Source organism: Budorcas taxicolor, chromosome 14 (genome assembly GCF_023091745.1).
Source record: "Budorcas taxicolor isolate Tak-1 chromosome 14, Takin1.1, whole genome shotgun sequence".
Lineage (NCBI taxonomy): Eukaryota > Metazoa > Chordata > Mammalia > Artiodactyla > Bovidae > Budorcas > Budorcas taxicolor.
The window spans coordinates 44,041,520-44,069,208 of record NC_068923.1 but is presented as its reverse complement, the minus strand read 5'-3'; the positions used below and the strand labels follow the sequence as shown (position 1 = coordinate 44,069,208).

Sequence of the window (27,689 nt, the reverse complement as noted above, 5' to 3'; positions counted from 1 at the left end):
TTCTAAGTTCTGTGGACCCCCCAAGTTGCTCTCCCAACATTCTCAAAAGACTAGTACTTAAAAAGTGGGTCTGAGAACACTTTTTGCCAGGTTGTTTTTATCAGGATGTATTGGACAGAAGATGTTGGTTCCAGCACTCATTGGTTATAGCTAAGGATCTGGGGCTCATGGGCTTTGCATGAATTCACTTGAAAAGTTAGAGAATTTGGCCAATGACTATTCATTCTCTTCTTTCCATTCTATTGTGGAAATACTTACTGGTAACGTACTGCTATATAGGAACACTATTTTGCCAGGCAATAAGGATCTATAGATGATTAAGACACGATTTTACCCTCTGTTACCAGATTAGGGGGGAGATGGACTGGGAAATAAGTGAGCACTGAATACGATGTTTCTGCAGCACAGTAGAGGCACCCAGAGCTTCCCTGTTGGCTCAGTCAGTAAAGAATCTGCCTGCAATGCGGGACACCAGGGTTTGATCCCTGGGTTGGGGAAGATCTCCTAGAGAAGGAAGTGGCAGCCCACTCCAGTATTCTTGCCTGGGAAATTCCAGGGACAGAGGAGCCTGGTGGGCTACGTCCATGGGGTCACAAGAGTCAGACATGACTTAGCGACTAAATCACCACTACCACCAGGGGCACACAGAGGATGTTAGGGAGTTCAGAGACCTCAGATGAGGGCTCTTTGACTCCCCAGGGAGAGGGTGTGATTGCAGGAAGAGTTCGTGGGGAGACAGGAGCTTGGGCGGGGAGACAGCGGCAAGATCATGACAGTCCTAGTGTCTGCCATGGGGTGTGTGCCTCCTCTTGAAGGCCAGGGAAAGCCACCGAAAGACTTTAATTAAAGAAAAGCCGTGGTCAGACAATTTGTGTTTTATCAAAACCATTCTGAGGGCAGGATGAAGTGGTTAAGAACTGGAGCCTGGGCAGCCACTGAAGAAAGTGACTAGAGTGAACCAGGTGAGAGATGGTGGGCTTGAACCAAGGTATGTGTGTGTGTGTGTGCGTTTGGGGTAAAGAGGAATATGTAATAATAACTCATAAGGTTGTTGAAATGTAAACATTGTTAAATAAAACGCTTAGAACAGAAGTTGTTGCCCAGTCTATGCTCGATCAGTGTTAACTTGGATTTCCGTTTCTCCTCTTTGGAAATGAATAATTCCCAGTGGTCATAGAATAGCGCAGAGGGAAAACAGGAAGAGGAATATGTAAAAGAGGGGATAGTTAGGGATGGGAGAGGAGAAAGGATAGTGTACAGAGAGGAGAGCGTCCCCCACAATGTCTCCTGGAGTCTCTGCCCCGCAGGAAACCTTACCTGTAGGTGAGACTCTGTGCACAAGGAGAGGCGGGCTTGGTGTTGGAGGTCTTGTGCGATGGCGGGAGTTTGGGAACAGTCAGGTCAAAGTTAGTTGGAAAGCAAAGCCTTCCCGGGGCTGCAGTTGTGGCTGAGCCTGGCTATTCCACAGAGCTGGGTGGGAAGGATTTGCTTTTCTTTCTGGATGGCCAGCTCCTACTACTTTTTGGTTCTGTTATTTCCACGATGTTTCAGTCCCTTTCTTTATATTTGATAGTTTTCAGTGTGTTGCCCAGCACAGTTATGCAAACTGACCAGGATGGGTAGAGGCAGGTAGTTTTTTGGTTTAAGGAATTCCTTCTACTTCTATTAAGTAGAAAGTATTTTCTACTAGAAAGAGCTGTGCTCAATTCCATGCATCTCTTCTGGATGCAGGCTCCTCTGTCCATGGGATTTCCCAGGCAAGAATACTGGAGCAGGTAGCCCTTTCCTACTCCAGAGGATCTTCCTGACCCAGGGATCAAACTAGCATCTCTTGTGTCTCCTGCATTGGCAGGTGAATTCTTTATCACTGTGCCACCAAGTTACCTTCTACATAAAATATGATTCACATTAGATCGCCCCACCCCAAAACAGATTAATACCTGCCTGCCTTCTTTCCTTCCTTCCTTCCCTTCCTCCCCTCCTTTCTGACCACTCAATCAATAAATGTTATTGAACTCCTCTAACACTGGTGAGATATCTCACTAACTGGGGCCATGGCTTCTTTAGGAACTAAGCTGCAAAGCTGATCTGTTTCTCCTGCTCAACTGAGAGCATCTTCAGGGAAGGGACAGTCTCATCCAGCTTTGTATCCCCAAAACCTGGCACAGGAGTTGGCGGTGGGTGGTTTTCAAGAGCATGATCTGTGTCTGTGTCTTTGCTGGTTGTGTGACCTCGTTCACTTATCCAACCTCTCCAAGGCTTGGTGTCATCATCTGTAAAATGGGAATGATAGTAATAACCCTTGTCAGGTTGTTTTGAGCATTAAATGGTATAATGCATGTGAAGCACTCATAGTGCCTGGCATATAAGGGTTCAACTGTATTATCAATACTAGGTTTACAGTAAATGTTATTGAACTAATGCTATTAGGACCTAGTCAGACCCTACTAATTTGCATGTAAATTGGGCAAGTGAATTTACCTCTTGGAGTGTCTGTTTTTAAAAAGCTTACATGGGACTTTCCTGGTGACTCAGGCAGTAAAGAATCTGCCTGCAGTGCAGGAGACCCAGGTTCGATCCCTGGGTAGGGAAGATCTCCTGGAGAAGGGAATGGCAACCCACTCCAGTATTCTTGCCTGGAGAATCCCATGGACAGAGGAGCCTGATGGGCTGCAGTCCATGAGTTTGCGAAAAGGACTGAGACATAACTGAGGACTAACTTTCACTTTCACTTCCTGGGCGGCACAGTGGATGGGAATTCACCTAGCAATGTAGGGAACACGGGGTCAATGCTTGGTGCAGGAAGCTTCCACATGCCACTGGGCAACAAAGCCCGTGTGCCACAGCTACTGAAGCTGCGCACCTAGAGCCTGGGCTCTGCAAAAAGAGCAATGAAAAGCCCAGGCGCATCAAGTGCACCTCAGCTAGAGAGTAGCCGCCTCTCCCTGCAACTAGAGGAAGACTGCTTGCAGGAGTGAAGACCCAGTACAGCCAAAAATAAATAAATAAATAAAATTATATGAACATTTATTTGACAAATGAAAATTATAATATCTGCATGGATAATTATAATAAAATTATAATACCTTAATAGGATTATAATGGAAACGGAGAAGATTACTTTGTCCTTTGATTACAAAAATAACCCATCTCCAATAGATTATCTGAGCATAAACATCAGGAAGTAAGAAAAGCTACTGTATTATTATAATGTTTTTTTAAAAAATGACAGATTCTTTAACTTGATAAAAGGCATCTCCAAAAGCTCTACAGCTAACATCACAGTTAATATGGAAGAGTGAATGCTCTCTCCACAGGATCAGGGTCAAGACATGGATGTCTGCTCTCTCTTCTCTTATTTAATATAGTACTGGAAGTTCTAGCAATGCAATCAGGCAAGGAGATAAAAGGCATACATATTAGAAATGCAATAAAACTGTCCCAATTTGCAGATGACATAATTGTCAACATAGAAAATCCCAAAGAATCTACAGTAAACTTACAGAATTAATAAGTGAGTTCAGCAAGTTGGCAGGGTTAGGTTTAGGATAAAATCTTACCGATCTCGGGCTAGTCAGAGTTCTTAGACTTCACACAAAAAGCATGATGCATAGAAGGAAAATGTGATAAATTGAATCTCATTAGATTAAAAACTTCTGCAGTATCATAAAAATTATAGGGTATAACCTAAAAATTGTGAATCACTATATTGTATACCTATAGTGTATATAATATTGTATATCACCTATACTTCAATTTAAAAAATAATGTAAACTTTTGCTCTGTGAAAAACCCTGTAAGATGAAAAGGCAAGCAATCGACTGGAAGAATAATATTTGCAAACCATGTATCTGACAAAGACTTATATCTAGAATATATGAACATTTTTTCAAAACTCAACAGTAAAAAAAATAATCCAATTTGAAAACAGGCAAAAGACATGACCAGACATTTCACTAAAGAGGATACCAAATCCTCTTGCACAGATGGCAAATCAGTGCATGAAAACATGTTCAACATCATTAGCCATTAGAAAAATGCAAATTAAAATCACAATGAGACCTACCAAAATGGCTAAAATTAAAAAAAAAAAAAGTAACACCAAGTGATGATGAGGATGCAGAGAAACTCACACATTTCTGATGGGAATGTAAAATTGTGCAATTCCCTACCAGTGGCTTTTAGCCCTTTCTGATGTAAATCCTTCAAGTCTACCCCTCATTTGCTAGCAAATCCTTTTCATTTTTTTGTTTGTTTTTAAATTTTTTATTTTATATTGGAGTGTAGCCAGTTAACAATGTTGTGATAGTTTCAGGTGGACAACAAAAGGACTCAGCCATACATGTACATATACATGTATCCATTCTCCCCCAATCCCCCCTCCCATCCAGGCTCCCACGTAACACTGAGCAGAGTTCTGTGTGCTAAACAGTGGGTCCTGGTTGGTTATCCATTTAAAATATAGCAGTGTGTACATGTCAGTCCCAAACTCACTAACTATCTATTTACCCTAGTCTTCCCCCAACTGCAAGCTTGTTCTCTCAGCCTGTGAGTCTATTTCTGTTTTGTAAATAAGCTCATTTGTATCATTTCTTTTTAGATTCTGCATAAAAGGGATGTCATATGCTATTTCTTCTTCTCTATGTGACTTATTTCACTCAGGATGACAATCTCTAGGTCCCTCCATTTTGCTGCAAACGGCATTATTTTGTTCTTTTTAATGGCTGAGTAATTTTCCATTGTATATATGCACCACATCTTTTTTCCATTCCTCTGTCTATGGACATTTAGTGAAAGAAAGTAAAAGTGTTCATCAGTCATGCCCGACTCTGCGACATTGTGGACTGTAGCCTGCCAGATTTCCCTGTCCATGGAATTCTCCAGGCAAGAATACTGGAGTGGGTTGCTATTTCCTTCTCCAGGGGACCTTCCTGACCCAGGGACAGAGCTTGGGTCTCCTACATTGCTGGCAGATTCTTTACTGTCTGAATCACTAGGGAAACTCCTAATATTCCATTGTATATAAGTACCACATCTTCTTTACCCATTCCTCTGTCGATGGACATTTAGATTGGCCAACAAACCTTGTTAGTTACCATAATAAAAACACCACAGATTGGGGGTGGGGGAAACTTAAACAACAGGAATTTATCTTCTTAGAGCTCTGGAGGCTGGAAGTCCAAGATCAAGGCATTGACTGGTTTGATTTATCCTGACATCTCTCTCCTTGGCCTGCAGGTGGCGCCTTCTTGCATGGCCTTATTGCATCCTTCCATAGCAATGGCAACCCACTCCAGAACTCTGGCCTGGGTAATCCCAGGGATGGGGGAGCCTGGTGGGCTGCCCTCTGTGGTGTCACACAGAGTCAGACACTACTGAAGCGACTTAGCAGCAGCAGCAGCAGCATGGTCCTTCCTGTGTGCATCTCTGGTGTTTCTTTTGTGTCCAAATTTCCTCTTTTTCTAAGGACACCAGACAGATTAGATTAGGGCCTTCCCATTTGATTAACCTTATAACTCTTTACACGCCCTGTCTCCAAAGGCAGTCACATGTGAGGTACTGGAGGTTGGGGCTTCAGCACACGATTTTGGGGAAACACAGTTCTGTCCATCACCCTGGGTATCCCATTTCCCACCTAAGAAGGCTGGAGGCCAAGCCAGTGAAGCCAAAATTTCTTGTAGGGGCCAGGATGGGGAGAGGCTAAGAGTGCTTACCCACTCATGGTCTTTCTGCTCTCAGGTGACTTTCTGGCCCCTTGAGAGGGCAGGCGGGGTGTCTTATGCAGCAGCTCCCATCTTGTTGCCCGGGAGGGGGGCTTAGTGGGCATTCAGGGCAAATTTGAGAACTGCTCCCTCTCTGACCCCCTCCCATACAAACTTAGGGAATATCATTTTCTTTCTACTCAGTTTTAATTTTTAAGTCAAAATTCTTAAATCTGTAGATTTTGGTGGTTCAGTAGCATGACAGAGGACTAGCCCTCCCAGTGTCTGCTCATTTCCGAGGAAGGCATCAGAAACCCTTGCTCTTGGGCGTGACCCAAGCTCCAGGTCAGGAGGAAGAGCCAGAGCAGAGCAGCCTGTGGTGACTTGGTGTGAGCACAGGACGCCTGGGCTGTCTTTTTCTAACTGGATGTGAGTGACTGTCCTTCTCTTTGTCCCTTGAGGCACAGTTCATTTTATTCTAATTCTTATCCATACTCTTTCTGTATGCACTTTCCAGGTAAAATGGAAACTTCTCCCAACATAACTTTTTAAACAGGAATGTAAGGAGGAGAGGGCTTCTTGGGTGTCTCTAGCGGTAAAGAACTTGCCTGCCAGTGCAGGAGATGTAAGAGATGCAGGTTCGATCCCTGGTTCAGGAAGGTCCCCTGGAGGAGGGCATGGCAGCCCACTCCAGTATTCTTGCCTGGAGAATCCCATGGACAGAAGAGCCTGGTGGGCTATAGTCTATGGGGTCTAGCAAAGAGTCGGACACAACTGAAGTGACTTAGCACACACATAAAAAGGAGAATTTTTGTTTTCTTTTTTATAAACAGAGGTAAGACAGAGTGATCTTACTAGTCTGTTAACCCCATAGCTGGGAGATCTTTTATTCTTTACCAATTTTACTGAAATAGAACTCATTGCCCTGGTACTTACTGCAGTTTTTAATAGTCACTTCCTGACTGCAGCCAATACCGTGGTCTTCCTCAGTGCTGCAGTCACTAGTGAGTGCCTCCTTTCTGTCTGGGCTTTGACGGAAGAACCTCTCCATACCCTGAAAAGGCTTCAGCCTGAGAAGCAGGTGGAAACGAGGGAGGCAGGGGCTTCATGGTGAGGCCGCCACAGTGGGAAAGAGGCAGGATGGTGCCTGGGGCTGGGGTCTCCCACTCTGGGGGAAAGGATGTCTTATGGTCAGTGTCCTGGTCCTGTCCTGACTCTCATCGTGGACTCATGGTCCTGCTCTGCGCTGGGCGGGGCTAATTCCAGCTGGAATCTCCTGAATTTGAAATATGAGAAAATTGCAATCCATGGGTTCAGTGGTTCTTAACATGTGGTCTCAGACTAGCAGCATCACCTGGGAACTATTTCAGAATGCACCTACTGATTTAGAAACCCTGGGGCTGGGACCCAGAAACCCATGTTTTTCCAAACTCTCCAGAAGTTTCTGTGCACGCTGAAGGTTGAGACTGCCACTTTGTTTTTCTCACCACCTATGCAGAGAAGCTGCCAAACAGGTCCAAGAGCAGTGTTATTTTCCTAAACGAAACTTACCCAACAATAGAGCCCTGAGTTCGAACCTAGGCTGACAAGATCTGAATTTCTGGGGGATGGAGGAAAGGCCTGGTGATCTCTATCTTTCTAAACTAGTGCCCCAGGTCATTCTTGTCCTGGGGGACGTTTAGAGGCCCTTGGTACCCAGCTGACATCATGTAGGGGTGTTCAGGAAAGGACGAGAACTCACGTGCTGAATATAGACTGTAGGTCAGGCACTTCCTGCAGACATTTATAACAACCCTGTAAAGTGAAGTTTCTTCAGTTGCTCAGTCATGTCCAACTCTTTTCGATCTCATGGACTGTAACCCACCAGGCTCCTCTGTCCATGGGTTTCCCACGCAAGAATACTGGAGTGGGTTGACACTTCCTTCTCCAGGGGATCTTCCTGACCCACGGATGGAACCTGCATCTCCTGCATGTCCTGCATTGGCAGGCAGGTTCTTTACCACTGAGCCACCAGGGAAGTTCAGAATGGCCATACGTTAACGTAAAAATTCCATTTGGGATTCATTAATCTAAGAAGTTAATTTACAGTATGAGACAAGGCACATGTACCTTCTCATTTATTCATTGTAATGGTAGTGGCAGGAGTAAAAATTTGGAAGCACTTTTGGTGCCCTGTAATATGAATAAATGATTAAATTCCTATTCAATAAACTGTTATGTACCTTCTAAAATAATGGTCCTGAAGATTATATGGCAACACAGAAAATACTTAAAATGTCGTGGCTTAAGGGAAAAGAGCTAGAAACGACACCATCAAATTAAAAAGATGGAAAGAAAATATAGCCAATGATCACAGCTGTGTTTGGGTAATGATATGATGGTAGTTTTTCTTTTTTTCTTTCCGCTCATGATTATTTTAATCAGTTTCCAATTTTATAAGTTAGCACTTATAAGCAATTAACAGCACTTACAGCAATTAAAAGCACTCAAAGAAAAAAGTCAATTTTAAAGCCAGAAGGAATGAGATGGACTTACTTTGAAGTTGACTGTCCTACAAGTAGTTTCATGAGGGATTTCACATGGGACAAAATTACAGTTAGAGCAGTTTGTATGTGTGTGGGGGGGGGGGATATGCATTAATTCAGAGAGTTGTTGGGGTGGCTAGAAAGAATAATAGCATGAGAAAACTAGACCCTCCCACCCCCAGCTGCCGGTAATTCAACCTAGGGCTTTAAGAACCAATTGCTTCCCATTCAAAGTGTGGTTTGTCCCTGGGGACCACCTCCTGTAGGCCATTGTGATGGTGATGGAACAGGCTGTGGCCTGGCCTCACCAACTCCCAGAGGACCCAGCGTTCAATGGAGGAGCCTGGGCAGCTGTCTCTGTGAGGGGTTGCTGGTCATCAGAGGCCTTGCAGCCTGTGCAATGTTGACCTGGAGGTGAACAACCCCTTTTCTCATACCCACTCCCCAGAGGCAACAGTCCCTCATTAGAATACAGTTTCTAATCTAAACAACCATTAATCTTTCTCAGGGTTAAAAGGCCAGAAAAGCAGTTTTTGCTCTCTATTTTGATACTGTACTTGTCTCTGTTTTACAAGAGCAGACTTACCTCATTGACCACTGGAAAACACCCCCCAGCTATGTCTACAGACAAACTCACAAGGACAATCCCAGCACAGCCCTCCTCTGGGCATGGGAAAGGGACAGAAGTGCAACACACCAGCAACTTGTTGTGGCTTGTGGAAAAAAATCAAAGAAACAGGACCTGCGTGAAACAAATTGGTGATTTTGTATCAAGAAATAAATTAGGGATGATGTATTTTAAGTGAAAATGCCACCATATGTGATAATATTATATAAACTTTTGAATATGATTCCTTTAATTTTCCTTTCCTTAACAACTAGATTAACCCATGTAAATGGACCCCTAGGAAGAGTTTGATCATTTAAGGAAATCAATCGATAAGTAGGATCCAACTTGAAAAAATGTATGGAATTGTTGTTTCAGATACACAAAAGTGTTTGGTTTACAGAAATCGACATGATCTCGTGTCATACTCTTAAGTCAAGAAATACATCTCTTTTGTATTCTCAAATTGTGAGGACTGAAATGATGGGTATTAGGATTAAAAACACGAGGCTTCCTAAATATGTTTCTTCATGCTTAACCTTTAAATCCTTCCTCTAAGAGTCATCTCAGCATGAATACCAAGCACCCCTCCTGGTGAGTCACAGTGAGACATCTGTTTACTGGTGGAAATGGCATGGAACATTTCAGAGAGATAACGAAAGCATTTTCATATCTCAAATGATTTTAAATTTTCCAAACTCAAAATCTCACATTAAGGACAGGGTAGTACCTGAAATCTAGTCAGGGTATTTTCAAGCTTGCAGAGGACTTGGTTGAATAAAGTAAGACTCAGACAGAGCGAGGGGCTGGAAATGGAATCCAGGGTTCTAATGATGCCAAATTATCTTACAACATACATTACAAGAGGTCCCAAATTTACCTGGACTTTCTTGGTGAGGGCCATATATATTTTTGCTATGCCAAATATACTTTTTTTCTTTCTTTTAATTTTAAATTTATTTTTTTAATTGAAGGATAATTGCTTTACAGAATTTTGTTTGTTTCTGCCATATATCCACATGAATCAGCCATAGGTATACCTATGTCCCCTCCTTCTTGAACCACCCTCCCACCTTCCTCCCTGACAAATGTATTTTGAAATATTTATTAAACATTTATTTGTTTATTAAAGTTTCCTAAAGGATCTCAGATTGAGAGAGAGTTTCACTGTTCTCTACCTTATTCTCAAAGCTTCTGCTCTCAGAATCCACGATTCTCCTAAAAGGCTGGTGGGAATTTTAGCTAGATATAGTCTGCAAGGTAGAGCTGAAATTCTACTGAAACTGTCTTGTGCTTACCTTTTGGGCATTTGGCATAAAGAATTTGAACGTTCATTTTATAGGAACTAAAATTACACCTCAGTGATTCTAAGTAAAAAAATATATAAATACATATGCATACATATAATTATCTATAACTATATATGTGCACAAAATTATGGGGAGAACATATATTTTAAATTTTTGTTATTTTTTAGTGGTGATTATCTTCTGGATGGTGCATTGTGAACAAATGTTTTCTTCTGTGTTTCTTTGTATTACCAGTTTTGGTACTGAACATGTTTTATATGTGTAATTAGAGAAGACCGCCTGCCCAATAAACAATATTTAAATGTTATTTTTAAAATCCCAAGTAAACAAAGATGTTTAAAGAGATAAACCTGCCCCAGGCAGGTTGACTGGCACAGTAATGCCCTTCTCATCTGTTTTTTTAAAAATCTTGATGTAATTATGCACTTTACTTGATTAAAACTTTAATCCAATTTAAAATACAGATAAATCTGCAAGTACACTGAAACCTAGAACTTTCCAGGTGGCGCTAGTGGTAAAGAACCTGCCTGCCAATGCAGGAGATGCAAGAGAATCGGGTTTGATCCCTGGGGTTGGTAAGATTTCCTGGAGGAGGAAATGGCAACCAGCTCCAGTATTCTTGCCCAGGAAATCCCATGGACAGAGGGGTGGGCTACAGTCTATGGGGTGGAAAAGAGTTGGACACGACTGAACAACTGAGCACACACGATTTACTTATCTATATACTATTAATAAATACTTAAGTTCTTTCAAATTTTTTATTATTAGAAAATGTGCTGCCAGAAACACTCTTGCCATATTTCTTTACACACTTGTGCTAGAATTTTATAGAATACATTTCTAGATGTGGCATTGATTACTGGGCAAAGAGTACATGCATTAACATTTTTGGTAGATATTGAGTATTGGCCCTTTTGATTCATGGAGCAGGGGCAGTCTGCAGGGTTTGGGGTAGGAACATGGGTCCCTGAAGTCTGTCTGAGGGTCCAGCATGGTGGGCATTTGTCCAGCCTGCCCTATGGAAGTAGCTGGACTTGAAGCATCAGGGAATCTTCTACAGGATAAATTTATCTCACATTCAAGCTGGTAATGAGGGAGTTATATGTGGAGGCGAAAAGACAAAATTCTTGCTAGATCATCTTCTGTTATCAGAACTACGATGGCCAAGGGTAGGTCTTTCAGTGAAAATGAAAATTAATACAGTTTCATTGATGCTTCAAACAGAGCAGATAGATCCTCTTCTGACTGAGGGCGTGGTGCAAGCTTGGTGACTCTTTCCTGAAACAGTAAACAAAATAGTTACCCAGGGCTTTGCAAAGACGTTTGTAAAAGCTACTCGTATGTAAATTAACTCAGTCATGAGAAACTTGATAGTAGTCATAGTTTTTAAAGTCATATTTCTTGTTGGCTTCGTACTCGCTGATTCCCAACTCAGAATTTATCAAGTGATACCTCTTTCCCACAAAGCTTTCAAAAGCCATTACTGTTGCCTGAGGGCCTTCTACCCAAATGTTCAGAAGCTCACCAGCTTTGGGAAAAACACCACCTACATGCTTTTGAATTGTGCTGTTGGAGAAGACTCTTGAGAGTCCCTTGGACTGCAAGGAGATCCAACCAGTCCATTCTGAAGGAGATCAGCCCTGGGATTTCTTTGGAAGGAACGATGCTGAAGCTGAGACTCCAGTACTTTGCCCACCTCATGCAGAGTTGACTCATTGGAAAAGACTCTGATGCTGGGAGGGATTGGGGGCAGGAGGAGAAGGGGACAACAGAGGATGAGATGGCTGGATGGCATCACTGACTCAATGGACGTGAGTCTGAGTGAACTCTGGGAGTTGGTGATGGTCAGGAAGGCCTGGCGTGCTGCGATTCATGGTGTCGCAAAGAGTCGGACATGACTGAGCGACTGAACTGAACTGAACTGAACAGTGACCAAGCTATGTGGATCAGGCACCCCTGCCAGGCTCTCCTTGTGCAGAGGGCACGGCCCCAAGCCCTGCATGTGCTGCCAAGGAAAATAGAACAGGGTCATCCTTGACTTCAAAGACTTTGCAACTTGGACTTAAGGTATATTAGGAAGGACTTCACCAGGACATTAACTTTCAGGCTGCAGGCAACAAGCAACTTAAAAAAATATATATTAACTAAGATTTTATCTCTACCTCCTCAAACAAATTCCATGATTCCCTTAATTTCTCCAGTGATCATTGAGCCGAGTCAGCAAAGACACCAGCACCTCCTACTGCTATGGTCACTCCTGTCAGTGGCTCCTTAACCCCCAGGTTTCCAGGCCTAAATGAAATTAAGAAACATGCCAGTGTTTGCTTGGGTTTTTGTGGGTCTCTGGATCTGTTTTCTGTGATGAGCACTGGTGTGAGGGCACACCTGGTAGAAGAGGGAAGGTCCATGGGGCAGGGCTGTGGCCAGCACCCCACACAGCAAACAGGTGCTCAACAGTTACTGGATGAATAAAGATGGTGGGAGGGGACACTGGCATCTCAAGGTTCACATATATAAGACAGGACCTGACTCCACCTTCCACTTTTCCTTAGGCAAAAACCTAGAGTCATCCCTTAAAAGAAAAAAAATTATTTGGCTGCTCCAGGGCTTGGTTGTAGCACGAAGGATATTTAGTTGCAACATGTGGGATCTAGTTCGCTGACCAGGGATCAAACCCAGGTCCCCTGCATTGGGAACATGAAGTCTTAGCCACTGGACCACCAGCGAAGTCCCTAGGAGTCATCTTTGATTGCTCTTTCTGTTCTCTGCAAGTTCAGTCCATCAGCAAGTCTGTCAGATTTACCTGCCAAATAAATCCCCAGTCAGACCGCTTCTCACCTCTCCATCCATCACAGCCTGTCTTACTGCATGCTCCTGTCCCACTTGAAAGTCCTCTAAGAGCTACTTCCACTTTTGCTCCACTCTCAGACTCTTCAGGCCATTCTCCCCCAAGGCAGCCAGAGTGATGGTCCCGCATTACAAGTTTGATCACACCATTTCCTTGCTTAACACCCTCCAATGCAATTAGAAGAACAAAACCATATCCCCTAACCCCAGCCAGACCTGGCCCTGCTTCTCACCCCAGCTCTGATTCTTCTCACACTCACTCAACTCACGTGGACCCACCATCCCTTTTCAGTCCCATGAAAATGCTGTCTTCACCCTATCTCAGGGTCTTTCCTCTCTGCCTGAAATGCTTCTCTCAGCTCTTCACCCATCTGCCTCAGCCTCCAGAGGCCTTCTCTGACCACATCTGCTGGAGTTCCTGCCACACTGTCCCATGTGAAACCACTATCTCATCACCCAGGATTCCTTCAGACTGCTTATCATTATGTGAAGTGATTTCATTCATATCTTATTTATAGATTTGATCAGATGTCCATTGTCTGTCCTCCTCACTAGAATGTAAGATCCATGAGGGATGGAAGGGACTTTATTTTCTTAGCTGTATCCCATACAATTCATGATATATATTAAGATGCCAGTAAGTATTTGTGAGGTAAAATGAAAAGAAGGAAGGACGCATTAAAAAAAATTAACTTTAAATGCATCTAAATATAAAGACCTAAATGTAAGCGCTAAAACCTTAAAACTCTTAGAAGAAAATGGGAAAATGTTAATGACTGGGTTTGGCAGTGATTTCTTGGATATGACATCAGCAAACAAGCAACAAAACAAAACAGAGATAAACTGGACTACATCAAAATTTAAAACTTTTATGCCTCAAGGGATACTATATCAAGAGTGAAAAGACAACTTTACAGAATGGGAGAAAATATTTTCAAATCATATATATATCTGATAAGGGGTTAGTATCCAAAATAGATACATAATTGCTACAACTAAATAGCTAAAAACTCCAAACAACTCAACTCAAAAATAGACAAAGGAGTTGAATAGATGTTTCTTCAAAGAAGATATGTGGCTAACAAGCACATGAAATGATGCTCAATGTCATTAGGAAAATACAAGTGAAAACCGTGAGTTACCATTCATACCTATTGGGATGGCTATCCAAAGAATGGAAAATAATGGTGAAACTGCAGAGAAACTGGATCCCTCGTGCATTGTTGGTGAGAATGTAAATGGTACAGCCACTATGGCAGCTTGTCAGGTAAACACAGTATTACCCTGTGATCCAACACGCCTGTTCCTTGGATATATCCCCAGGTGAACTGAAAACGAGGACTAAAACAGATACTTGTACACTGATGTTCACAGTTGCACTATTCACAGTAGCCGACCAGTGGGAACAACCCAAGTGCCCAGCTGCAGTTGAACAGATAAACAAAATTCGGCCTATCTGCATGACGAAATGTTATTCAGCCATAAGAAGGAATGGCATTCTGACACACTGAAGGCATTATGCTAAGTGAAGACATTATGCAGACACAAAAGGACAAATACTGTATGATTCCACTTACATGAAGTACCTAGGATAGGCAAATTCAGAGTGACAGAAAGAATAGAGGCTGCCCCAGGCTGGGACTCTTCCTCTGAGTGTGGGGAGTTACTGTTTACCATTCAGCGATAGAGAAGAGCTGCTATCTGGGGTGATTTAAAAATTCTGGGGGCTTCCCTGGTGGTTAAGAATCTGCCTTGCAGTGCAGCGGACACCGGTGTGATCCCTGATCTGGGGCACGCCCACGAGCGTGCAGTGACTGAGTCATGTGCTACAGCCGCTGAAGCCAGTGCACCCTAGAGCTGGAGCTCCACAGCGAGAGGAGCCACTGAAATGAGAAGCCCGAGCACCGCAGTCAGAGAGTGACCCCTGCTTGCTGCAACCAGAGAAAACCTGCATGCAGCAAGGACAATCCAACGCAGCCAAAAAAGAAGTTCTGGAAATGAAAAAATCAAAGTCCTGGAAATGGATAGTGCTGATGGTTCCATACCACTTATGTGTACTTAATGGCATTGAGTTGTACACTTAAAAATGATTAAAATAGTAAATTTTATGTCAGGTATGTTTTACCACAATTGAAAAAACAGGAATGGATGGACAGATAGAAGAAGGCTCAGGGACACTGCTGAGGAGCACGGGTGAAGCCAAGGTAAAGCTCTTATCCCAACACATCTTGTACAGATGCTAAAGAATTTTGAAAATCCACAGCATGGCAGAGACTTGTTCACGGTGACTTATGTACACGCTTGTTTGTGGCGGGTCCAGGACTGCAGTTGGGTATTTGCTGTGGCTGGAGACGGCCACATTCTGTTCATAACAGCAGAGTCTTATCTGATGAGCTCAAGGGCCCTTGTGCACGCGTGCTCAGTCGCTCAGCCGTGTCCAGCTCTTTGCAACCATAGGGACTGTAGCCTGCCAGGCTCCTCCATCCATGGGATTCTCCAGGCAAGAACACTGGAGTGGGTTGCTATGCCCTCCTCCAGGGAATCTTCTTGACCCAGGGACAAACCTGAATCTCCTGCATTGCAGGCTGAGCCACAGGGGAAGATTCAAGGGCTCTTAAAACAACCCTGTTGATCTTGGGTGACGTAGTTCAGGACTCTCAGCTCAGGCCAAGCTGAGCTCAGTTTCTTTTTCACATTTCTGACTCCCAACAACTGGTTCCAGGCTTCCCTGGTGGCTCAGTGGTAAAGAACCTGCCTGCCAATGCAGGAGACCTAAGAGACACAGGTTCGATTCCTGGGTTGGGAAGAACCTCTGCAGAAGGAAATGGCAGCCCACTCCACTGTTCTTGCCTGAGAAATCCCATGGACAGAGAAGCCTGGCAGGCTACAGTCCAAGGGGTCACAAAACAAACATGACTTCATTGCTAAACAACAATGACAACAACAAACAACGGGTTCCACGGGGGAAGGGTCTGTGATATTTCCTTAAAGTGAAGTTGCTCAGTTGTGCCCAACTCTTTGCGACCCCATGAATAGTAGCCTGCACCAAGCTCCTCTGTCCATGATATTTTCAAGGCAAGAGTACTGGAGTGGGTTGCCATTTCCTTCTCTAGGGAATCTTCCCAACCCAGGGATCGAACCCAGGTCTCTCACATTGTAGACAGACGCTTTACCGTCTGAGCTACCAGGGAAGTCAAATTTCCTTAAAGTCTGTGATATTTCCTTGCACGGATCACCCGTGCCCTGTAAAAGCTAATATCTGAGGAATCAGACATGCTCTGCACCATGCTATTATTTGTAGACACACAAGACTGAAGGACAAGTGAGTAACGCAGACACCGAAATAAATTCAGACTACCACTTTTAGCTCATTCATAAAGCAACATTTCAATGGTCCTGTCTGCCAGGGAGTGGAAGTGCTCACTTTGGTCCACAGCTCTTCTCAGTAATGAGATGTTTTGATTTGAGATGTAAATGTTTCTTTCCAGAGGTTTCAGAAATCCAGCCCGGAAGATTCATGTATTTTTGCCTGCCCCCAAGCAGCCAGGCTATGGCAATTAGACACCTCTGTCCTCCGGGCTCCTGTGCGCTGCCACCAGTAGGGGCTGTGCTGTTTGGTCAGGAATGACTGGCCTGGTTGTTCCTTCCAGCGAAAACCGATTCCCCTTTGCTAAACATAAAAGAAGCCTTATCGAGTGTCGACTACACAAAGCATCCTTTCTGGTGATGTTCTCTGCAGCAACCAGTGAAGCCTGGCAGGCTACAGTCTACCTAACAAGTGAAGATGAGTCTGTTGCGTGTGTACCATTCTGAAACTGCCATAGCACTCCTGCAAAATGTTCACTGCAAACGTCCCCCCCACAAAATCCAAAAACTAAACCAAAATCCTTTAGTAATTCAACTGAAAAATAGATAAGCTTATTCCTAAGATTCCTTTTAAAGTCCTATGACTATTCCCCCCTTCCCCTTATATACACATATAAATCTCTCATGTTGACTTCAAAATTGAACTAGCGCCAGTGAATTCAAATGAACTGTGTTTCTCCTAATCGTGAAAACATGATCAAAGGGAAAAAAGGCAGCATCCGGTTGCGGGCTGCTTTATGAACACAGCTGAAGGAAATCCTGGTTCCCTACTTTACAGACATGACTTGTATTCAAAAGATTCAATTTACCTCGCATCCTTTGTGAAACTAAGAAATTAGTCTGTTATCTGTCATTTCCCAGTATGGCATGTGCACCGAGTCATTCAGAATGATACCTAATTAACTTGCTATTTTAGTGGATGGTCTCAAGTGTTAGTCTGGACCTGTTGCCATTTGGAACAGCTTTTGAAAGTAGAAGCCTGGGTAGAGTAGAATTAAAACTGTCCACACCTGCTGCTGTGTGCTGATGGCTAGAGATGCACTGTCAGTAGCAATTAAATGGCTGAGGCTATCACCCAGTTTCGGGCTTCCCTGGTAGCTCAGCTGGTAAAGAATCCACCTGCAATGCAAAACCAGGAGATCCTGGTTCTATTCCTGGGTCGGGGAGATCCCCTGGAGAAGGGATAGGCTACCCATTCCGGTATTCTTGCCTGGAGAATCCCCATGGACAGAGGAGCCTGGCAGGATACAGTCCATGGGGTTGCAAAGAGTCAGACATGACGGAGTGACTAAGCACAGCACAGCACATCATCCAGTTTCATCTGAAAATGATGGATACTATTCTGGGAGGCTAATGAACAACACATATTCCTGGACACTTTCCTGGGATAAATAAGCACAGCTTTTCAGAGGACCTCCTGAAGAGTGGATACTGTTATGACCATGCTATAAGAACTATAAAAGCCAGTCATCAAAATTATAGTGATCACTTGATCTCTGATGTCACTGAATGGGCTTTCATGGATCTTTGTCATTGGCTGAGTCCTATTAAATCTAAGGAAATTGCTCAAAAAGTGTCCACCATTCAGTCATTAAGCTCATATGGACAGAAGATTTAGGAGGAGAGGGCTGCCCCTTTAAGATGTTTGTGAGCTCACGTCAGGTGCTGTAGAAGATGAATGAACAAAACAGGGTCCTAACTTCATGGAACTTTAGTAGGTTTGGATAAAATAATTGTGATGGTTTTTTTTTTTAAATTTAGTCCCTTGGACTTACAGGTTAGGACAATGGTTTAGAACCAGGGTCTCTTAGAGATTCCTCTTTTTCTCATTCATTTACATTTTTGAATGCAACTGAGCCTACTCTGGACCTGACCCTCAATCAGGAAAACTGGTGCCCATGGGCTATGTTTTGTTTGTGCATTGGGAAATCAGGGAATTCAATACAAACATCCCAACTGCTGACTTCTCTTAAAACTTGAAATTTCTACCATCACTGGGACCTGAATTTATGTTTGGTGATAATAAATTGTAGCTGAAAAGCTGCTCACCCAATGAAATGGATTGTGTGCTTTCCAGTTCACTAAAGTCCTAGTGAACAAAAATTACTTTGTTCATTGCTATTATATACCTGGCTCCTATGGACAGGTAAGTCTGTGAAACCAATCCATACAAATATGATATTATGATATTATGCAAGGTCTTCAACATTCTTAGTACTTGCTAAGTGGAGAAGAAGCAAGTCTGAGACTTTTGCTTAACTGAAATGGGCTGAGGGAAAAGCATTGCCACTGTGGTCAGCAGGATGCTGTGTGAGTGGAGAGTCTAGCTGTTCACTCTGTTCCAATGTCAGTGATGGAGAAGGAAATGGCAACCCACTTCAGTATTCTTGCCTGGAAAATCCTATGGACAGAGGAGCCTGGAAGGCTATACAGTCCATGGAGTTGCAAGAGTCGGACCTGACTTAGTGACTAAACAACAATGTCAGGGATAGATACATGAATGTCATGACTCTGGGGAGAACTGCCTTATCCTCACAGTGCTTTCCTAAATAGGAGTATATTTGATTTATAATATTGTGTTAGTCTCAGGGGTATAGCAAAGTATATATATGTGTATATATACATATATGTATAACTGAATATATATATGTACACACATGGGGCTTCCCAGGTGGCTCAGAGGTAAAGAATCTGCCTGCCAATGCAGGAGACATGATTTAATCCCTGGGTTGGAAAGATCCCCTGGAAGAGAGCATGGCAACCCACTCCAGTATTCTTGCCTAGAGAATTCCATGGACAGAGGAGCCCGGTCCATGGGATCACCAAGAGTCAGACATGACTGAAGCAACATAGCATGCATGCACATATATAAACACAGATAATTTTCCATTGTAGACTATTATCAGATAATAAATATAGTTTCCTATGCTATACAATAAATCCTTATTGCTTATCTATTATATATATAGTAGTTTGTATCTGTTAATCCCATGCATCTAATTTATCCCTTCCTCTTTCCCTTTCCCCTTCGGTAACTATAACTTTGTTTTCTATGTCTGTGAGTCTATTTCTGTTTTGTATATAGATTCATTTGTATTGTTTTTTTATATTCCACACATAAATGGTATCATATATTTGTCTTTCTCTGTCTGACTTACTTCACTTAGTATGATATTCTCTAGGTCATCCATGTTGCTGTAAATGACAGTATTTCATTCTTTTACAACTCAGTAATATTCCATTTTATATAGGTACCACGTCTTCTTAAGCAATACATCTGTTGATGGGCACTTGGGTTTTTTCCGTGTCTTGGCTATTGTGAATGGTGCTGCTATGAACATTGGGGTGCATTTATCTTTTTGAATTAGAGTTTTTACCTTTTCTGTGTATCCGTACAGTGTTTAGGTGATCCTTGCCTTCCCCGTCTTGGATAGGAGGACTTAGTGAGTGCTCTGGACCTGGTAAGCATGGTGCCATCTCATGGCTCTGAGCTCTCTATTTTACGGTAAATTACAATGAACAGGGTCTTGGGCTATCAGGTTCTGGTGCTATACCACCTGGGGTATCTGATCTTAAATGGAAATGTCCAAAGGGGAATAAACTCTCTTCATAAGAGCCTTGAGAGGGGAAACTTTACATCTGTTATGGTTCTACCACGTAAAGGACAGCTGCTCAGGAACATAAAAATAAGACAAAGTGACACAGATATGTATACATATGTATATGTATAGAATCTACAAGATCTAAAATAAGTTAAAAAGTGATTTCATCATCATCTTCATTTAAAGGCCATGTCTGTTCTTCACAAAGTAGTAGAATTTGTAACTCTTTATACTGGCAAAGAACATTAGTGGTCCTTTTAACTTCACATAGTTTCACAGGGGACTCTTGAAAGAGCAGAAATGGAGAAAAGGGAAATTCTGCTATACTCAAAATAAGCTTGGTTGTTTTTGTTTTAAGTTTTTATAAAGAATCCCTTCATTACATCATCAAAGCTGCACACAAGCCACAGTTTATGGAAGAAGACAGGGTGAGGGAGCCTTGACCCCTTTCAATGGGGAAACGGGGAGCTGTTGCCTGGTGTGGGTAGATCTGGGTTTCCATCTCCCCCTCTAAGATGCCCCAGATGGACCTCATCTCTCCTGCAGCTCGGTGCTTCTCAGACGGGAGTGAGGGTGGCTGTGTCTCTTACCTGGGGCAGCGTTCCTTTCACCAGCTCAGGGATGTCGGCCTTGGAGTAGCCAATGGCAGCCAGGCCGTCATCCACATCCAGATCGAATAAGAATTTCCGCAGCGTGTCTGCCAAGACAGGCCCAGCATCTGGCCTCCTGGCAGTGCGGGTGTCAGCTCCTGGAAGACACAAAGCGCTGACTGTAGCGAGAGGGGGAAGCCAGGCCTGGGTGTGATTCAGCCCCAGGCTAGCTGAATACATAACCTGCTGCCGGCTCCCTCACCCCAGGACAAGGGCACCACTGTGCCTTCCTTTGGAGGACCAGCCCAGTGGCCAGCCCCGCCAGCGATGGGCCAGACTGGGAGCCCCTCCAGAGAGAAGCTGGGGTGCGGGCTGGGGGCTCACTTGGCTCTCACATCTCCAATGGGCACCTGGCCCGCTGTGTGGTGGGAAGAGGAACAGAGCCAAGAAAAGAGGCACAGGAAGGAGACCAAGAAAGAAGGCTGGCGTTTGACTGAGGAGGACTGAGAAAATCTGTAGGAGAAAAGTTTATGTAACTTTCAGGGCTTGGAATCTGCTGACATCTAGAGGTCTATGCTTTCAGTGTCCCTTCTCAGAGTCACAGCTGAAGAAAAGAAGACAAGCCCTGTGCAAACACACCTTGTGAGACAAGACAGAAGTTCAAAATACTCTGCCACTGACTGCCAAAAAGGAGGAAAATGAGATGACAAATGGATTCAGTATGGCCAGAGAAGGAATATATCTCCTGTCTACAGCTAGAGAATTTTGGGGGGCTCTGTTGCCAAAGGGCAGGTTCCTTTAAATATCTTTTACAGAACCTTTCGGGCAAATTTAAGAACAAGGAGTCTTTTAGAAAGCAGTATTTAATATGTAGGAAATGGCAACCCACTCCAGTGTTCTTGCCGGGGAAATCCCAGGACAGAGGAGCCAGGTGGGCAACAGTCCATGGGGTCACCAAGAGTAGGGCATGAGTGAGCAGTGAACTTCAATCATATCAGTGAATAAGGAAGAAGGCTGCCAAGGGCTGGAGATTTGCAAGGGCAAAAGATGGCTGGATGGTATCATTGACTCAATGGACATGAGTCTGAGCAAACTCTGGGAGACGGTGATGGACAGGGAAACCTGGCATGCTGCATTTCATGGGGTCGCAAAGAGTTAGATACGACTGAGCGACTGAACAACAATCTGGACATGATTACTAATTAACGCACAAAATCATAGAGATGTCAGTCTGGAAGGGCCAGGGGGTTCTGCCCTCAGGCAGGGTGGCAGTGACAGTTCTCAGAGGAAGAGAACCAATCCCAAACCCTTGGCACCCTTGTCCCCCATCTATTCTAGCTAGACACATTCACTGCCAGGAAGTGAAGCAGTCTGTGAACAGATTGTAGCATTATTTATTATCCAAAATGCCCCATGCTATAGTCCAAGTCCACTTTCTCTGTATTGGTCAAAAAGAGCCTAGTATGTACGGTTTGCCTCCATACAGATTAGGTTTAGCCTCTCTGTTCTCTGACAGAAAGAACTGTTTAAGAAATCCAGGCAAAGCTATAAATAGAACGAGATACAGAGCTAGTTGGGAGAGCAGCTGGACAGAAAGTAAAGCTTGCCTGACAAGACCAGTCTGTATTACATAGCGGTAGCTCCAACGTGGATTAAGTGGAGGGTGACACACGAAATGGGGTTTATGAGGTTTTTATGTTCTCAAGGTTGCTGCCATAAAACACATCATCCAAACGTCCAGGTTTTCATAAGAAGTGTTTTAGAAAAAAAGAGAAGGTAGGAAAGAGAACAGACGGGTATAAAGTTAAAATGATCTAAGATACATTATTGATTTTGATTACAGGGAATCAAAATATATAATGGCCAATTTCCCAGGTGGCTCAGTGATAAAGAATCCACCTGCCAATGCAAGAGAGGATGGTTTGATCTCTGGGTCGGGAAGATCCCCTGGAGGAAGAAATGGCAACCCACTCCAGTATTCTTACCTGGGAAATTCCAAGGACAGAGGAACCTGGTGGGCTACAGTCCATAGGGTCACAAAGAGTCAACATGACTGAGCCACTAAGCACACACACAAAGTGATCATACATGTATTTCTTGTAAGATTCAAAAGGCATGGTGGGTATCTTATTATAGACATGATTTATCAACAGAAGAGCAAACAGATTCTTCTTTGGGGAACTTTTTGTAAAGTTTCTAGTTGTTTAGGTTCTCTATAGTTGGGAATTTACTCTTCCTGATTTAGACTCATTTTATTTCCCATTAAAACAAGAATCATTAGTAACATGAATAGTATACAGAATTTAACTTTCCTTGGAGATAAAAACAGTGGAAATATTATTACTATAAACTTAAAGTAAGCAATACTTGGTTCCATTTCATTGCTAATAGACTCTTAGAAACACAAAATTACAGAATTGTAGTGCTAGATAGGAATCTGGGAAGGTCACTGACACTTTATTATTAGATTATCTCAAATCAGTATTTTTGGTATTAATCTTTATGGCTTATCTTCAGAAGCAATCTTAGGAAATGCTCCATAGATGTGGGTCATAGAATTATGATGAACAGTTCATACCCAATATTTCTGCCACTTCCAAGTGCCGCTCAGGAAACATCTGTGATGTAAACGTGAACACTGCTGGGGAGGTGAGTACCACAGAAAGGCCGTGAGGCTGGGGAGAAAGGAAACATGGTGACTGCTGGGGCAAGGCTGGTCTTCAGCCTGAATATTCTAGATACTGAATTCCTTTATCCTGTATTCCAAACAATCAAGAATTGACAAAAAACACTGATGGCAATTGACAGGAATCTAAGATTAAATTAAGGCATTTATTATGATTTTACCACCAGGGGATGATCCACATCGTAATCCTTTGCTTTATAAGTCTTCACTAAGCCCGAAATTGGGTAAGACATTCCATGGCTAGAAAAAAAATAAAAGTCCTTATATTGACATACATCTAACAGAAATTCAAGTTAACAATACAAAGATACTCTTATGGGAGAGCCCCTCACAGTCTCTTGACAGTATTATTAACCCACAAGGTTAGACGTTTTGTTTTCTTTGATTCCTACGAGGATATATTATTATGCAATTGATAATTGGCATATTCACTGACAAAACTGCTGAAATGTTCAAAATCAAATGCTGGTAGAACTACATGCCACTAAAAAGTACTGACGTTGAAGTTGCTCCTTGAGCACATTGGTTAACCTTATGATCGTGAAGAAATCAAGAATTCACTTTGAAGTTTCTTTTTGACAGTCTTCAGGGTACGCATTTTCTGTCTTGCTCGGCACAGCCTTGGCAATGTGCTCCTTCACAAACTGAATATGTTGGTGGGAGTTTTATGGACCAAGATGTACTGTGCTAGACGTGCAAACTTGTTCCGCCAGTGATCCGTCTTGCCAGTGATTCATACGTTCTTTTAAATGCTATGTACTAATGGGAACTGAGTCATACATGATTCTTTCAGTCTGTAAGGCTATCGAGAAAAGGCACCATGGTTTTCATTTGTGGGGATTTTTTCTGTTTGTTTTAATGGGAAATCTCTATACTCTCTCAAATTCTTGGTGAACAAATAGGACAATATAATAGTTTATAAGATGACCCAGAAGATAAACACTGTGAGAAGTTAATATCTTTATAATTAATATTTTGAAAATGAAATGCTTTACTATAGTAAAAGGGTCTGTAAGTCTGTTAATGTGGGTTTTATTGGATGACTTTGTTTTTAGTCAGTAAAAAATTTATATTTCATAGAAAGATGAAGTGTTTTGGTGAATTGTATGGTTATCCAAGAAAAAAGGTGCCCCATGCCTGTCATCACTCATAAACCAGATCAGAAGGTATAAGCTCTCTGAGTTGTTGGAGAGGAACGTGCTTTACCGTTTTCAGGCTCCGTAGTATTCAGGAAATTATGGCTTGGTGTTCTTCCACTATATGAAAGGATTCATGTAGCTTTCAAAGTACCTTTCTAACAGTATCCAATATTTTAGTTTGATTTCTCTTAACCATTATATATATTTGTTGTAAAAAATAAAAATGATCCATAATCCTATTTCTTCAAGATAACCATTATAGGATATCCCCTTCTAGTCTTCTTACATGTATCTTTAATTTATGATTGTATTGTGCATTCAGTTTTAAACACTGCTGTTGACTTAGGGCTTCCCAGGTGGTGCTGGAGGTAAAGAACCTGCCTGCCAATGTAGGAGATGTAAGAGACACAGGTTCGATCTCTGGGTTGAGAAGATCCCCTGGAGGAGGGCATGGCAACCCACTCCAGTATTCTTGCCTGGAGAATCCCCATGGACAGAGGAGCCTGGCGGGCTATAGTCCATGGGGTCACAAAGAGTCAAACATGACTGAAGCAACTTAGCATGCATGCACATAGTTACTTATTATTCTTTAAAAATACTTTCCCATATAATTTTTACTCTTTTAAAACATTACTTTTGATGGTTTATTCTTTGAATACTGAAATTTAGTTAACCATTCTCAAACTGTTGGGAATTTAGGTTACTCTTAAAATATTCAATTATAAATAACTTTTTAGATGAATATCCTCATAAGGAAAGTCTCTGATCATATCATGAGTATTTCTTTCAGCTACATTCCTAAAAGTAGAATTCATGGGGCAAAGGGTAGAGACATTTTCCAAGCTCTGGGTAGATTTTGCTCATTTGCTTCTTAGAAAGTTGGTGCCAATCTGTGCTCCTCTCAGCAGCAGAGTTTGAGGGTGACCATTTCATTGCACTTCCCTAGCAAAGGCCAATTCTTTTAAAAAAAACTTTTAATTTTGTATTGGGATATTGCCAACGAACAATGTTGTGATCGTTTCAGGTGAACAGCAAAGGGATGCAGCAATACATATACATGTATCCATTCTCTTCCAAACTCCCCTCCCATACAGGGCAAGGGCTAGCTCTTAATTTTCCATGTTCACCGATTTTCAGTTTTAAAGCAACATACCAATACATTTCTGATCAAACAGATTAATTCTGGGCTATCAACAAATATTCTAATCCCTTTCTTTTTGAGAGAGATCAGGAGAAGAAAATCCTGCATTTGGTGTTTGAAAAATCCATGACAGGTGCCAAGGATGTAGAGAAATCAGAAACTCCATCCACTGGTGGTAGGAATGCAAAATAGTACAGCCTTTTTGGAAGACAGCCTGGCAGTACCTCAGAATTTAAACACAGAGTTACCATGTGACCCAGCAATTTCACTCCTAGGTATATACTCCATAGTCGTGAAAACATATGTCCACAGGAACACTTATACATGATTCTTCATAACAGCACTATTCATAATAGCCAAAAAAGTGGAAACAACCCAAATAACCATCATCTGATGAGTAAATAAAATACGGTATGTCCATGCAATGGAACCTTACTTGGCAAGAAAAAGGAAAGAAGTACTGATAACGTGTATGGGATGAACCATGGAAACATGATGCTGAATTTAAGAAGCCAGACAGAAAAGACCACATATCATTTGCTTCCATTCTATGAAATATCTGGAAAAGGCAAATCTATAGAGACAAAGTAGATTAGTAGTTGTTTAAGACTGAGGGTATAGGAGAATTGGTGGGTGACAGTTAAAATATATGAGATTTCTTTCAAAGGTGATAAAATGTTCTAAATTGATTATTGTAATGGTAGCACAACTTGTGAATATACTAAAGCCCACGGAATTATACATTTTTAAAGGGCAAATTTTATAGGGTATGAATAATATGTCAATAAGGCTGTTACCAAAAAGAAAAAAAAAAAATCTATGACTCAATAAACTGCATTTGAGCTAAGAAAATATTATGGGACCCTAAGTTAAATTTCTTTTTTCTATAGCATGTTTAAAATCTTACAACACATCCTAAATGATTGATAGACATTAAAATAAAATTTAAGGGCAATAGCTTGGGTGAAGAAATAAAATTTCAGATTTGCTCACCATAGATGAACACCAGCATTTCCAAAGCCAATGCCAGCAAAAGCACTTGCCAAGTGCATATTAGACCTTGCTTCAAGATCATCAGGATTTCTGACAGCCCTGTGGATGATATAAATACACAACAATAACATATCAACATTGGCATTTCCTACTGAAATAAAGAGCTGCCTTAGGGAAAGATCTGGGGGAGGAAAAAAAAAAACACAACTCAATAGGAAGAAAAATTAGGCAAGTTATTCAAATGACACCTTGTCTTCTAGATGAAAACCGAAGGGAAATGTATTTTCTCATCAGTGGCTGGAGCAAAGGCATATATTATGCCGTCAGGCTGCTCATGTGGTAAAAGTACCAGGGGAAGAAAGCACTGACCCTTAAACTGCATAAGCTGCTCTAGAAAAGTGCCCCGAGACTCATTCTTCTTCACTTGTCAATGACCTTGACTGTGGTTGCGAGTGGACCTAGGGTAAACACATGCTCAGGATGCATGGGTCTAGGGTGGTTAGATGAAGTGAGTCCCTGTCGCCTGGGGGTACCTACAGGCCAGACAAGCTGCCCAGACATCGTGCTTTCTGTGGCTCCACCCAAACTGGACCCACTGGAGACCTCTTTTGGTATCTGCAAACCGCATGTTATTTCTACACTTTTTACTGTGGAAGTGGCATGTTATTGTAGGGCGAGCCTTCGCTCACTCCATCCCTCCCCAGTGCCATATGGGAAAGGCAAATTCTCAAATGCCGCTTTCAGATGTAGTTGAGCCTTCCTGCTCCAGGACTTGGAAGCCCTGCCTCAGGGCGGAATGCCTGGGACAGCCAAAGGAACCACTTCCCACTTGCTTTTCTGTGATTCTGCCTGGAATAAGGGTTCCTGCTCTGAAATAAAAATGCCACAGCCTTTCTCCTTCTTTTATCTGGAATAGTCAGGCAACTGTCTCTTTCCAAAATGCAGGGTCAGTTCCTTATTCCCAAACAGCAGGATGAAGTAGTGGATGGTGGAGTCCACTCCTCGTGGCCTCTCCTCTCTCCATTTTGCACCCTCACCTTCCACTGCTGCTCTGCTGAGCCCATGTCCCTGCCACACACGCTGGCCGGCCATTATCTGTATCCGCTTCTCTGCAGACAGATGCTCCCTGATGCCCCCGAGAGTCCAAGATAGCTCGTGATCCTCCCCCAGCTCTGTTGCAA

The 27,689-nt window shown here is 42.6% G+C and overlaps 1 protein-coding gene across 1 annotated transcript in view; it reads right to left on the bottom strand.

Annotated features, from left to right (window-relative positions):
• Positions 1-10,943: 10,943 nt before the first annotated feature.
• Positions 10,944-27,689, bottom strand: part of ADHFE1 (alcohol dehydrogenase iron containing 1) — a 33,117-nt gene continuing 16,371 nt past the window's right edge. Inside the window, exons 10-14 of the mRNA XM_052651805.1 lie at positions 26,509-26,607; positions 23,397-23,475; positions 23,128-23,224; positions 20,550-20,707; positions 10,944-11,422 (exon numbers count right to left, since the gene is read on the bottom strand). Of these exons, the coding sequence (XP_052507765.1) occupies positions 11,339-11,422; positions 20,550-20,707; positions 23,128-23,224; positions 23,397-23,475; positions 26,509-26,607 (517 nt within the window). The 3' untranslated portion in view covers positions 10,944-11,338. The remainder of the gene's footprint in view (positions 11,423-20,549; positions 20,708-23,127; positions 23,225-23,396; positions 23,476-26,508; positions 26,608-27,689) is intronic.